At 37.4% G+C, this 13,494-nt stretch overlaps 1 protein-coding gene across 1 annotated transcript in view; it reads right to left on the reverse strand.

Moving 5' to 3' along the window:
- nphp4 (nephronophthisis 4) overlaps nt 1-13,494 on the reverse strand; it is a 259,600-nt gene that overhangs the window by 168,518 nt on the left and 77,588 nt on the right. The window contains exon 6 of the mRNA XM_038267561.1: nt 11,971-12,107. Within this exon, the coding sequence (XP_038123489.1) occupies nt 11,971-12,107 (137 nt within the window). The remainder of the gene's footprint in view (nt 1-11,970; nt 12,108-13,494) is intronic.

A 13,494-nucleotide genomic window follows, 5' to 3' on the forward strand; every position in this document is an offset into this window, starting at 1 on the left:
CGCTTTTTAAGAAAACAGATTTCTGAGAAAATCCCATAAGAGCAGCAGTTTCTGAAATAGTCCAGCCGGTCTGTGTGGCACCAATAAACATGCAACCTCCATCTGTAATAACCAATTAAATGCATTTTTTTTTTATTTCCTATTCTTTTGGTCCATCATGGTTTAAAGGTTTTAACTTAAAATTTTCCATTATACCCCTCCCCTGCTTAGAATTAATTTCAACACATGCATATACATTTTTAAACAAGATTATAATAACTTGGTATGTCATTTGAACCATGCCAACTTGTGCCTAATAATATGGCTGCTCATTTTACTGCTGCCCCCGATTCTCTGCCCTATCAGAGGAGTAAATCAAATGTGAGCTCACAATCTGAACTGCAAAATAGTGTAACTATGTTAAAGCACCAAATCTGTGGATTCATTTTAAATTAGAACACAGTGAAAATAAGCACACATTTATGAATAAACCATGTTCATAAAAAAAAAAAAAAAAACTCAGAGATTACAGAGGAGGGTTAATGATAGGTATAGAAGCTCATTTCCAGACAGGCTCGCCTCCGTTCACAGCTTTTATTATGGAAAAACTAAATGGGTTTAAGAGCCACATAAAGAATAAAAGTAGCAGCTTCGGTTTGTAGACTCGTCGGAAAAAAACCTGACATGAGGTTCGAGGTGCAGGTCACAGCCACTCAACCATCATATATGGCTCCACAGTGGGCAGAATACATCAGATGACCTATTATCTGGAAAGTATTCTAAATTACTCTATGATTAATATACTAATTGCATTTTTATAGCTTTAAAGAGCTTTATGATAGTCCTACGTGACTCAAAGTAATGTGTATAATCATCAATGACACATTTTAAAGAATATTCAGATGCGAGCAACAATAATCTGGAGGAGGAACACAAAGAGTATATGAATTTCAAGATTTATTATGCTTTCCAACAAAAGAAAGTGATGGATAACAACTGATAAACTGTGATTTTGGCTCAAAAAGGTACCTTCCATGCAGCCTGCTTCTGTTTGTTTTTTGGCTGGGTGTCTGCTTGCCAATCTCGGCTATGCTCTGTTAATTAGAGTGAGCAGATGTGCCTAACTGTCTCCTGATCACCTTCCTTCTTGTTTTTCTGCCAATTTAAACCTCCCTCTCACAGTCATTCTCCACCAGACTGTCTTCTTGCCTGCATTAGGTTTGTTCAAGTGCTTGTATCCCTTCTTGTGTTCCTGCACTCATCCTGCCCTCACTGGATTCTCATCGGCTTCTGACTCTGGTCATTACATGGTCTGCCTCAGTCTGCCATCAGCCCATTCAGCCTGTCCTGACCTTATTCATCGGTCTTCTGTTCTCTGAAGCCAGCTACAAGCCTGTCACAAGTCTGTCCAACCTTTCACCAGCCAGTTTGCTAACAACTTCAGTTCATTACATCATCCTAAGAAATTTTCAATAAAGCAAAACAATGTCCGGCTGCAGGTCGAGTTCTCAGTCAATATTGTCAATTATTGCTTAACAATATGGACTAATAAAAATAAGAACAAGGGGAAACAATTTAAAATGCAACCAATAACCATATTTAAACATAACCTTTAAAAAGATGTCAGCATTACCACAGACCTTGCTTATTTTGGCTACGAGATGTCAAGAGGCTAAAGCGTTCCACAATTTATATCCTCCAGAATACAATGTGGGTCTGTAACAGAGTTCAGCGGACTTATCAAAAAGTATAATCGAAAGTATTCTCTGATGATATTGACCCAGTGTCTATTGTGATTTATTCTGATTCTGATTTATTACTAGGCCCCACTAAAAACACAAAAAAGGCTTAAAAAAATTAATGTTGCAGCTGGTTTTCTTCTGTTCTAAATTTCTATGGGTACATTATTAAACCTTAACTGTGTTAGTGGGAATATGAAAAGCAGAAGATTGCTGTAACATATAAAAACTGGTCACCTTTAAGGGGCCTTGTCATGTAATATGACTGTACCCCCCCCCAAAAAACTTATATACATCTTTAAATTAAACAACATACACCAAGCATTCGCCCTGATATTTTTTTTACCTTGCACTTTTAGTGCATTTAAAGATTTTTTGCATCAGCAGACGTAAACATGCGCCCTCTGCATGTTGCTTATTTTACCGAAATGGAAACTTAGACTTAGACTTAGACTTAGACTTGACTTTATTAATCCCTTGGGATTACTCCCTTCGGGAAATTGTATTTCCAGTAGCAGGAAAAATTGCACATACAAGAAAATAGAGGATGTTTAGACACAGTATATACAACTTGGGGTAAGGAATATCATTGTTTTTATTTGGTATACACATGCATCCATCAACTTGCTTACACATCTTTAAAAGACATAGAATATCCATTGCGATGTAATAAATCAATCCAAAGACCTTGGTACCCAGGGAGAGTTCAGAGTTGTGTGTAGCGGTGTAGAAATTCATATAATCATATTACATTTTAGGTTTGTTTTAATATGTGAGGTTCTGGTTTATAAAAATCTATTGAATGTGGTAGTAAAAGTGCTTTAAAATTATTTTTAAAGATGGGTGCATTGATTATTGCACTATTGCACAGATATGAATCTTACTTTGTTGCATCTTTATAAGAATTTTCCTTTATTGAAAAATTGTACCCTGCTGTTTTCAACATTAGCTAAAAAACATGCTAAATAGTGGTTAGTAATAATTTTGTAGACACTGGGATTTTCCTATACAGTGATAATTCATATATTAAAAAATACTTTGTTGATCCCAAAAAAATACAATCAATGAAAAACACCTTCACTTGTTTAGACTGCCCTGATAAAGTGGCAAAAGCAACCCATGGGTGTAACAAGGCTCTCGCCCCAATGAACACAACAGATCAGCACAAGTCACCTCCAGGGACTCTACAAGGCTAAGCATGGACATACTGTACAAGAGATGAATGGATATCAGTAAAACAGAGAGATCAGCATAACTTAAAGAAGCTAAAAAATATTTAAAAGGTTGATGAAAAAAACAATCCGGTGATGAAAATCAAAGGGCTTTTAGCAAATGGTTCTTTTTACCATTGGAAGCGTTTTCTTTTTTTTTAAGTGAGTTGCCTGTCCGTGGTTTGTGAAATCACTGTGTAGGCTGAGGTAGAAAGTAGTAATAACTCTACAGATGGAAACTGTCATCTCAAGGGGAGCGTGTCAGTGCGAGAGAGAGCGAGAAAGTATATAAATATGAGGGAGGGAAAGCAGGTAAAATTATGTCCCACGTGGGTTTTGCATAAGCCAATTACCAAGGTAGTTTTAGATAATAAGTTGCTCTCTCATCTTAAAACCACTGAACAAATCCCAGGATTCCTTCTCATATAATCTAGGAAACAAATTCTGACCTTGACAATATCTTCTTCCACAAACTAATCAATTTAAACCACACTGGCGAGGCCAATGATGTCTAAATAGATGATTTTCTTTCTTTTTTTGCCCATCTGGAACAGTGTCCTTACTGTCACCATGACAATGAGAGTGTGAGTTGGTGAGAGACAGAGTGAGTCGCTCCTCACACATTATATATTAGCTCCCCCGTATTGAGCCTGAGTCATCTATGGCAAGAAACAGTTGCGGCATCATTAGCAGGCGGCTCTCATCCTACCGCCCCTCCCACCCCGCACTATGCTCCATAGCAAATTTTAACTGGCACTGAGTTTTTAACCATTAATCATTGCCGCCCTGCTGCCGAAAACACACGATTCAAAACCCCAAATTATGGAGTCAAATGCACCCATGCTGTGGCCAGGCAGTTCCCCGTCCAGTTTCAGAACATTTGCTCTTGACCAACACTGTGATACACAGAATATCTAAAGCAACAGCGCAGTAGAGAACGGCTAAGTTGGTTCCAGAAAAAGAAACTTCTAATGATTGGTCCCAATCATGTGTGCTGAATATTTATCTTTTTTAAATAAAAGGGGTTATAAGGTTCAAAAACTGATCTGTTTTTTGGGGGGAAAGAATTATTCTGTTTTGTACTCTGTCTGATATCAACTGTAATCAAACAGAAAAAAAAAGCAATTATTTTTGTTGCTGTTTTATTTTGTTTTCTTTTATTTAGCCGGTTCAACATATAAACACAGGATAGAGCTTCCTGAGAAGAGAAAACCTCATAGAGAAGAAAGCCTGTCACATTGGGGGTCTGCTTCTACATGAAACTCTACCTCTTTACTACTCCATATAAGCCAACACAATATTTCAAACCCTTTTAACCTTCAGATTCAAACTCTTCTACTATTCAAACATCCAGTCTTTCATTTGATATGATAAGACTGGTACACATTAACACTGCAAGCCAATCGATAACTGAATTGCAATGAAGCACAATGGATAAAAGGTACTCCAGATTTTCTTTTTAAAGATGTTAATATTGTTTTAGCAGAATGTAAAAAACAAAGGTACTAATGTATCGGCAGTTTTAGCAGATGCATTGGAGATCCTTACAGGCATTTGAATTTCAGTTCAAATTTTTAAACACAGTGCACTATTTAAACCCATATATACAGTTTTAATCCCAACTTGGTTTACCACATATCTTTGATGATGAAACCTGGCAAATCCCATCTGCACCAGCACTGCTCCCAGATCCTTTACACGTAGATGCTATACTGCAGATGTGCAAAACACAAACCAATCCACAAATACAAATGGAGGTTCTGAAAAGTACCAGAATAAGATAATTTATGGTGTCATTGGAAGAAGCAAAGGATTTTCCATCCATTTTTCATCACGTTTAACCCGACTGGGGTCGCGAGGGGTGCTGGTGCCGATCTCCAGCTGTCAATGGGCAAGAAGCCAGGTACAACCTTGACAGGTCACCAGTCTATCGCAGGGCAACACAGAAACAAACAACCATACACACACACACTCATACCTAAGGAGAATTTAGAAAAGCCAGTTAACCTAACAGTCATGTTTTTGGACTGTAGGACAAAGCCAGGGTACCCGGAGAGAACCCATGCATGCACAGGAAGAACATGCAAACTTCCTGCAGAAAGACCTCGTGCTGGGAATCGAACCCTTCTTGATTGCTTGATTAACTTTACTGATCTCACAGTGGACAACTTTAAAATAAGGTAGCAGTGCTACTCACTTAGCCACTGTGCAGCTGCAAAGGATTTTGTGGAAAGTAAATGTTTATGACAAACAGAAAACAATTAACAAAAAATACCAAACTGATCATAGACTTGACAACTGTGTTTTGATTTACACCATCCAGAGTGCTGTATATCCACTTGGTTGGACTATGTGGTGGGAAAAAAAAACTGAATGTATTAACAAGATGTGAAAATGTTGCCCTGCAGCTAACATTATTTCACAGCCATTTAAGTGGATTGCATCAGGACAAAGTTAAACCACATTTTTTTAAATAATCAAAGCACATGGCTCTGGAGCTTACTAAAGCTGAAGACATACAAGAATATATTTTTATTTTATTTTAAGCTTCAAAACTAGAAAAGTCTTGGAAGCTTACAAACAATAATGGTGCGACTGAAGACAAAAACAAGCCCATTAAGCTAGAAGCCATTTCCCACAGTTATAAATGATTTGTTTTTGTTTTTTTTTTAACAAAATTAAACCTATGAGTGCTTTAATTTGTGTGGAATAGCTAGATAGTATTTTTTTAATGATTTTTTTGGGATTTAAGTTCACACGGAAAGGAAGAGGTTAGAAGTTTTGTTTATGTGATAAATATTTGATCTTATCAGATTTCATTTGAACCTACATTTCATGCCCTTAAAGTCTGTCTTTCTGCTGCCTTTGATGTTTGGGGACCTGACTGAAGTTAAATTTACTGCCCCTGACATTACCTGCAATTTCACTATAACCCAGGAAGTAAAGATACGTGAGAGCTCATGTTTAACTTGTTCTGGAGGAATCCTACTGAGTCTCTCAGATTAAAATAGATCCAGCGTCCACTTTTAACCAGAAGCATCTCTGCCTGACATCCCATTGAAAATTTCAAAATGGGACAAAGTTTTTGAAACTAAGTTGACAATTTTGGTCAGGCTTGATATCTTGTTTAATACCAGTTTGATATTTGTACACTGGGAGAAAAAAAAAATCCCTGTATTAAAGGAGATAAAAAGTTTCATTATGACCCAAAAAATGTTCCCCTGTCAGGGGACTGACAACTAGGAGGCTTATTTATTTCTGCATATTGCAAGTAATTCTATATAATTATGTTAACAAAAACATACATTTTCATTATTACAATGGTGCATTTTACCTCTTTAATAAACCTATAGTGTAAAAAAAAATCATTACTTATACATGCAGAGACTTTTGGGGCCAGCTGGATGCAAAACTCGATGTAAACTTCTCCAGGACACATATCTTTGGAGAAGATTGTGATTGTAATGTGCGCGTACTGGCTACAGATATGGAAAACCTTCCAGTACTCCATAAAAGAGCATTTCTATTAATCTTACTATTTTTTGTTGTATTTATTATTGTTTTCAAGGCTGCACTTTAAAAAACGAAAGTGTCTAGAGCTGTTTTAAACAAAATTTCTTTTTCTTTACACTCATGTATACATAATGGCAAATAAATCTGTTATAAGTTATTAACAATAAATGCCATCAAAAGAGCGTGGTGCAACCTGGGATGATCATAAGGTCGATGCTCTCATTTAAATTTGGGCAGAGGAGGCTATCCAGGTACATGGGTTCCTGAATGTTATGGGGGCCGCCATTTTTGTTTGTGTAATTCCTCCTTGACAGCTGTAGTATTGGGGACTACTAATAGGAGGCGAGGAACCCTGCTAGCGTGATGTGTAAATGGTCATAAGAACCAAGCTTGGCACGGATCAGTGTCAAAAGGCTAGTGTAAATTGGGCATATGTCTAAGACTACCTCCTCTGTTGAGTGTTGGTTTTTCCAGGTTAACAAAGATGGCTTCCTTAACCCTTCACTTTTTCCCTTAACTTTATAGTACATTAACGTCAGTGCTCCCTGCCACTAGTTAGAACTGAAGGAACCTCTTCTAGAAAACTTAGCGTTTCAAGCTTGAAAATATAATAGTATTTATGATAGGGATGGGAGTGGTCTCATCATCTGAGTGTCCCAAGATAAAATGTCACTTAGGGCCTTGATAGACGCTCGGTCTGTCAGTTGCACTTCACCAGAAGAAAAAAAAAACTACAAAAAAACACACATTTAAAACTACTGCTAGAATTTGGGGATGTTTTTTTCCATAGTTTTGTTCAATTCTAAAATCACTGTAACTGAAATAGTTGATGTCTTATGGTTTTTGTACAAGTAGGAATAATTAATTAAAAAATATCGCAAATATTCCTCTTTTTCTTTTAGGTTTTAAGTGAATACTTTAATACTGCAGTATTCCTCTTAGAGTGATCGTACTGTTTAATGTCAAACAGGCTTATTGAATGTCTAAAACCAGCAGGCCTAAATTAAGCATATATTACAACCATATGTTTCAAGTTATCAAATCAGGACTTCAAAGGATCTTCCTCTAAAGAAGGTTCAGGAACTCTAAATAATATAACTTACCCCATCATAGACAGTTGTATAAAGGGTTTAAAGGTTCATAAATGAATCTTTCCCTATCTGCAGTGAATCCTCAGTCTTGTCCAGTTTATAGGAACTATGATAATTTGTCATTACAAAGACCTGCATCCCATGAATATGTGATGTGAGCTATGCCATTAGGGCCGCATCGGTTACAGTGGTGACCAGCCGGCAGCCAAACTGTCCTCTGAGAACAATGTGTGAGACGCCTCCTATTTCAAAAATGCTCAACCTCCTTTGTATTTTTCATCGTGGTTCGTCCACAGGGGCAGTCCCACTTTAAGTGAGTTTTGTTCTTTCAGTACAACTGAAAACTTCCTGGAGCTTCGTTGCCAAACTCTTTCTCTATTCATTATATCAGCCTAAGGCGCTTTGTTCTGCCTGCAGCATGGCAGTGGTCCTTGCCTGCTCCCCTCCTTCTCTGCATACACTTTTGATCTATCTGCTTTTTGAGACAAAAGCTACAACGCTACAAACAACATCTCTGGCCATCTCATGAAGAGAAATATTGGAGCGGAAGGTTAGTTCTTCTGCTCTAAGACATTTAAGGTAATAAAGCCTTTGGCTGTGCTTGAACTAGTGCAGGAGGGCACGCTTTTTCATGCAACCCTGGAGGTGAGTAGTGTCTGTTTTTGACAAGAGGCTAGAGGGTGGAGAGCTTAAGGACCACCGTTTATCTTAGTCATCAAGGTGTGCTAAAAATTGGTGGAAAGTAGCTAAAGTAGTTCACATTACAGACCTGTAAGCTTCCACTGCGGCTGTAAAATATAAGGGAAAGTGGATTGTAAAAGAAGCTGGATTGGTCGGTGGAGTTTAAAAATAGCAATACTTAGAGATTATGTGAAGACTGTCTGAGTTACAGCTAACATGAAGGATTCGTCACATGCTGTGCTGTGCAGTCATTTGCCTCCTCTTTTCAGTTTCATTTTTTTTCTTTCCCCTCATTCCCATTCCTGTCTCATCATCAGTTTAAGCACATGCGTTGGTATCAAACACACGCATGGACATTCTCCCCTGCTACAGGAAAACTGAGTCGACGGGTGAGGTGTCAGCATCACCTCATAGACAGCTTGATGACAATCCAGACGAATTCACACGTTTAAAGGTCATGCAGATATGGCACACACACCCTTTTTTTTTTCTCAAACTATTTCTGTCACACACACACATTTTAATTAAAAGCTGTAATCAAGCTGACTTCTGCATGTATTAACACTTCTCACAGACGTGCAAATGTCGTCATTCAGCAGAAGTTATAAAGAAGAGGGGAGAAAAGAACTGTGCACACCAAAAAGAGAACATTATTCACACTAACATGTCACTTAGCTCTCAGAGGGAAACTTGTAGTTGACTTTTCATTGTTTGCACTTTGTATATAGGGGAAGTGTTACATACGCAAGCACAGTAGAACTTGACTGCATACATAAGGATAAAAGCCAGGCTGGCAGAGTTTCAACAACTTAATCCTTGAAAATAAGGTCAGCTGCTCAAAAGTCTGATGGCTCGCTTTACATTTTGCTGTTAATGTGTATTTTACTTTGACACACATTTATACAGGAGAGGCGGCCAAATTGAAAGAATTTAAATCTTTTACCCAGTTTGAGCTCTATTGTTGCTTCAACAGATCTTGAATGTAATTGTAGCAGTGGTGCAATAAATCTTTATTTGCACAATCTGAGCTTCAGCATCTGCTCATGCCTTAAAGTGTCTGAGAGTAGCCCAGAATGCAGCCCATTAGTAACAAGTTAGAACTTGGGAAAAAAACACAAAAGATCGAATATAATACATGATCCCAGTTTATTTGATGTTTGATTTCTGAATAAGAACCATATTTTTTTTTATCCCTAAAAACCTTTGTAGCAAATGTTCAAATATTATGTCAATAGTTTCTTTTGAAAATACTGGAGGAATACAGTCTTAAGCGAAGAAAATTGCTTCTCTTCTAAGCTTTTGCTCAAACTGTTTTTTTTTTTTTTTTTTAAACATTGGTTTAAGTTCTCATGTCTGTTAATGTTTTTAACATCTTGTCATACACCTGGCACAGATGTACATTGTATTGTATTGTATGTATGTTTTCAGAATTTTGCTTCTTTTGATGCTGTGTGCATTTGAATTCAGCATTTTTGAGTTGATATGTTGCAGGATGAGGTTTCATTGCAATTAAAGAAACCGTCAGCTTTGCACATCTATAGAAACATTTTTATAAAAACACGGCATCAATAAAATAAGCCAAATATTCTTAAACATGATGGATTTTTCTTGTTTTAAGAAAAAAATACAAATATTATGAGCCAAAGTTGCGTATCTAAAATTCATAATTCCTAAATGAATATAAATCAAAATGCTGGTTTAGCGGCCTTACTTCTAAAATAGCAGACATTTAGTTATTAATTATGGAATTTCAACCAACAATTGACATACCTTATGATTGGTTTAAAAAGCTAAAGATGGACTGAATTATCCTATAAAGAAAAGGTTAGGTATATGTTCTAAAAATATGCATATTTTTATGTAAAACTTTCTAGTTAAAGGAAGTTTTACTTTTTAAACGCAAGTTAAAGTTTTTAGACCTTCAAGTGATTCAAAAGATTTGGGGATCCTAAAGGTTTTCTTTTCTTCTAACCACCTTTTCTGTGCCTGTTGAAGAAAAGCATCCCCACAGCATGATGGTTCCACCATCATGTTTCAAACCTTTGTTGTGACTGTATTGGTGTATCACACAGACTGTCCTGATGTAAAGTAGGTTTGAATCCCACTGCCTCCACTCTATGTTTCTGAGCAAGACCCTTAACCCCCAATTGCTCCCCGAGAACCTCACTATGGCAGACAACTGCTCCCCAAGGGGATGGGGAAAATGCAGAGGTAAATTTCTCCAATGTGAGATCAATAAAGTTCAATTATTAATTATTATTATTAAGTACGTTTACTGATAAACCACATTCAGAAGATACATCTTGCAGCTTACATGCATAAACCTAAATACGCATGTTTGTTGTTTATTCTTTCCCTCATGTAATAAAAGTTATTCAAAAAAATATAAAGGAAAAGACAGACAAGTAATAACTACTTGATCGAGTAACAGTATGAGGCAAGTTATCCATCTATTTATTTACTGCAATGCAGTAGACTCCTTTTCATTTGCAGCAGTTGTGGAGACCTCTTTCAAAGTAGCCATATTTGGAGAATTGCTTTGCAGTTGCTGGTAAATTTAAAAATAACAACAACAGCAGTTGTTGGTTCAAAGGGCAGAACCTTTGGGAAAGTCTTTAGGGGGGTTCCCAGATTACATTTTGAGAAAAATAAAGAAAGAAACCCTCAAATACTTTAAATAAACTATTCAAGTTTTGCTTAAATTATGTTTGTAAGCTATGAATTGAAAATAGATGTAGATTAAATTAACCATAAAGTATAGGGCCAGTTTTTCTTCTTTCCTTTTTTGAAAAAAAAAGGGAATATCCTACCACAGACTTTTTTTTTGCATTAATTTATCAGGTGGTGGTCCAGTGGTCACTATACGCTTAACATAATCAACTCACAGTGCCCCGTGTTTGACTTTGAAGATCCGAGCCCGGGAGAAGCAAACAGCAGTGAGATGGTTACAGTGACGGACAGCGTTGTCATAACAATTCTCATCCCTCCCAAGGACACATCTCATTTAAGCGCAAGTGAACAGATAGTGTGCAGCCACTTTACATATATTGGTAGTCCGAAGCTGCACCTCTCAAATAAGGTTAACCATCAGGGTTGCTATAGACAAGAAAAAAGGGAAGAAAAAAGATAAGCTCCATCTACTTTGCAAAGGATATGGCCTAAATTGCAGTGGCAGCTGCAAAGTGGGCCAGTGCTTGTACACCAAAGAAATGGAAAGTGGGATCAAGGAAATCATCAAGCTGAAGAAAACATCATTGGCAAAGGTGTGTCAATGCCATCGTGGCTATCTGTAACTTTGAGACGTGTGGAAAACCGTAATCTCAGAGTGATGAATTGTAAGCAAGATAATATTCATGCATGGAACATGTACCTAGATAGAAGGAAGGCAGGGCTATTTACTCTTTGTATAAGGGTTTCGTTTCTCCCTTGTAAACACATTTTGTATAATATGCATGAAGATGCTGTAGGATGTAAGATAAGGTAAAAGACAAACTGCTTTAGGAGTAAAGATAAACTGGAATTCATTCCTCAGTCTGTAGCGGGAAATGTTTTTCCTTCCTGCATCTCTATTCAGTTGTAAAAGTATTCAGCTGTCAAAGCTGTGGCATGCTGCAAGATTTTATAGTTAGTAAAAATCCTCAGATAGAATCGCATAACTCTCCGCAACAAACTTTTTTTTTTTTTATTGCAGCACGAAATGTGTCACATGCATATAAAACAGAAAAGATTGTGCTAGTTGTGAAGACTTGGCCTTACTGTGTTTTGGCAGTCAGCATTGATGAGCTGCAACAGAAGGCTCTCAAACTTCTCCAGGGAAGGCTGGAGGGAAATGGTCAGTCTATCCAGGGTGAAGGACGTCATCTTGAGCAGCTGAGGCCTCAGCAGAGAATCTCCTGAGAAAAGTGAGAGTGTGGCATCAATATGTACATATACATGACTCTCTTCAATCACCCCTAGAGTCTCCACTGCTCAGAAAAGGGTTTCATTCTTTAGCTTGCTGAATAGGTGACATTCTGCCAAAAAAAAAAGATTCTGTTCCTTTGGGCGTAATGAAAGGGTAGGGAATAACGGACACAATATAAATCAAATTTCTCTAGTTTTTGGCTAATTTATATATTAATAGGAAATTTGTTTATAGTTCTTTTGTAAATGATTCTAACATTAAAAATATGTCTGGAAACCTGAACTTGTGGTTCCTGCATCTATCGATGAAGCAAAAACAGGTATTTTTTGTGGGTTTATTAACTGTTGACAACTAATTTGTTGATTTTCAGCTTGTTAATCATTGATCAATTAGTAGCCAGTTAGAAAGTTAAAAATTAAATCTATTTTCATCAGTAAAAACACGGTCATGTGAGCTTTCAGGGCATGCCCAGGTCATCCTCTCCTGCTACAACCCCCATGTTTCACAGTAAGGATGGTGTTCTTGGGATGGTACTCATCATTTTTCTTCCTCCAAACACAGTTAGTGGAATTATGAGCAAAAAGGTCTTTTGTGGTCTCATCTGACCACATAAGTTTCTCCCATGACTTCTCTGGATCATCCAAATGGTCATTGGAAAACTTAAGACTGGCCTTGACATGTGCTAGTTTAAGCAGAGGAGACTTCTGTACCATGCATGATTTCAAACAGTGATGTCTTAGTGTATTACCACCAGTAACCTTGGAAAATGTGGTCCCAGCTCTTAGCAGGTCATTTACCAGCTCCTTCCCTGTAGTTCTGGGCTGATTTCTCACCTTTCTTAGGATTATTGAGACCCCACAAGGAGAGATCTTACATTGAGCCCCAGTCTGAGGGAAATTGACAGTCAACATTGACATTGACATTGTTCAGCTACCTCCATTTTCAAATGATTGCTCCAAAAGTGGACCTTTTTGCACCAAGGTGCTTGGCAATTTCCCATAGCCCTTTCCAGCCTTGAGGAGGTCAACAATTTAGTCTCTAGTGTCTTTGGAAAGCTCTTTGGTCTTGGCCATGTTAGTAGTTGGATTCTTACTGATTGTATGGGGTGGACAGGTGTCTTTAGGCAGCAAACAACATCAAACAGGTGCATCTAATTAAGGATAATAAATGGAGTGGACGTGGACATTTTGAAGCCAGACTAACAGGTCTTTTAGGGTCAGAATTCTAGTTGATAGACAGGTTTTCAAATACCTATTTGTAGCGCCACTTATCTGGAACAAACTCTCAGAAGCCTTTAAAACTGCTGAAAGCCTAAGTTATTTTAACTCAAAGTTAAAAGATGAGGAAGACACAAAAAACTGGGAACACAACATTTG

This window comes from Cyprinodon tularosa, unplaced genomic scaffold (genome assembly GCF_016077235.1).
Source record: "Cyprinodon tularosa strain WSP-4 unplaced genomic scaffold, ASM1607723v1 ctg677, whole genome shotgun sequence".
NCBI classification, from domain to species: domain Eukaryota; kingdom Metazoa; phylum Chordata; class Actinopteri; order Cyprinodontiformes; family Cyprinodontidae; genus Cyprinodon; species Cyprinodon tularosa.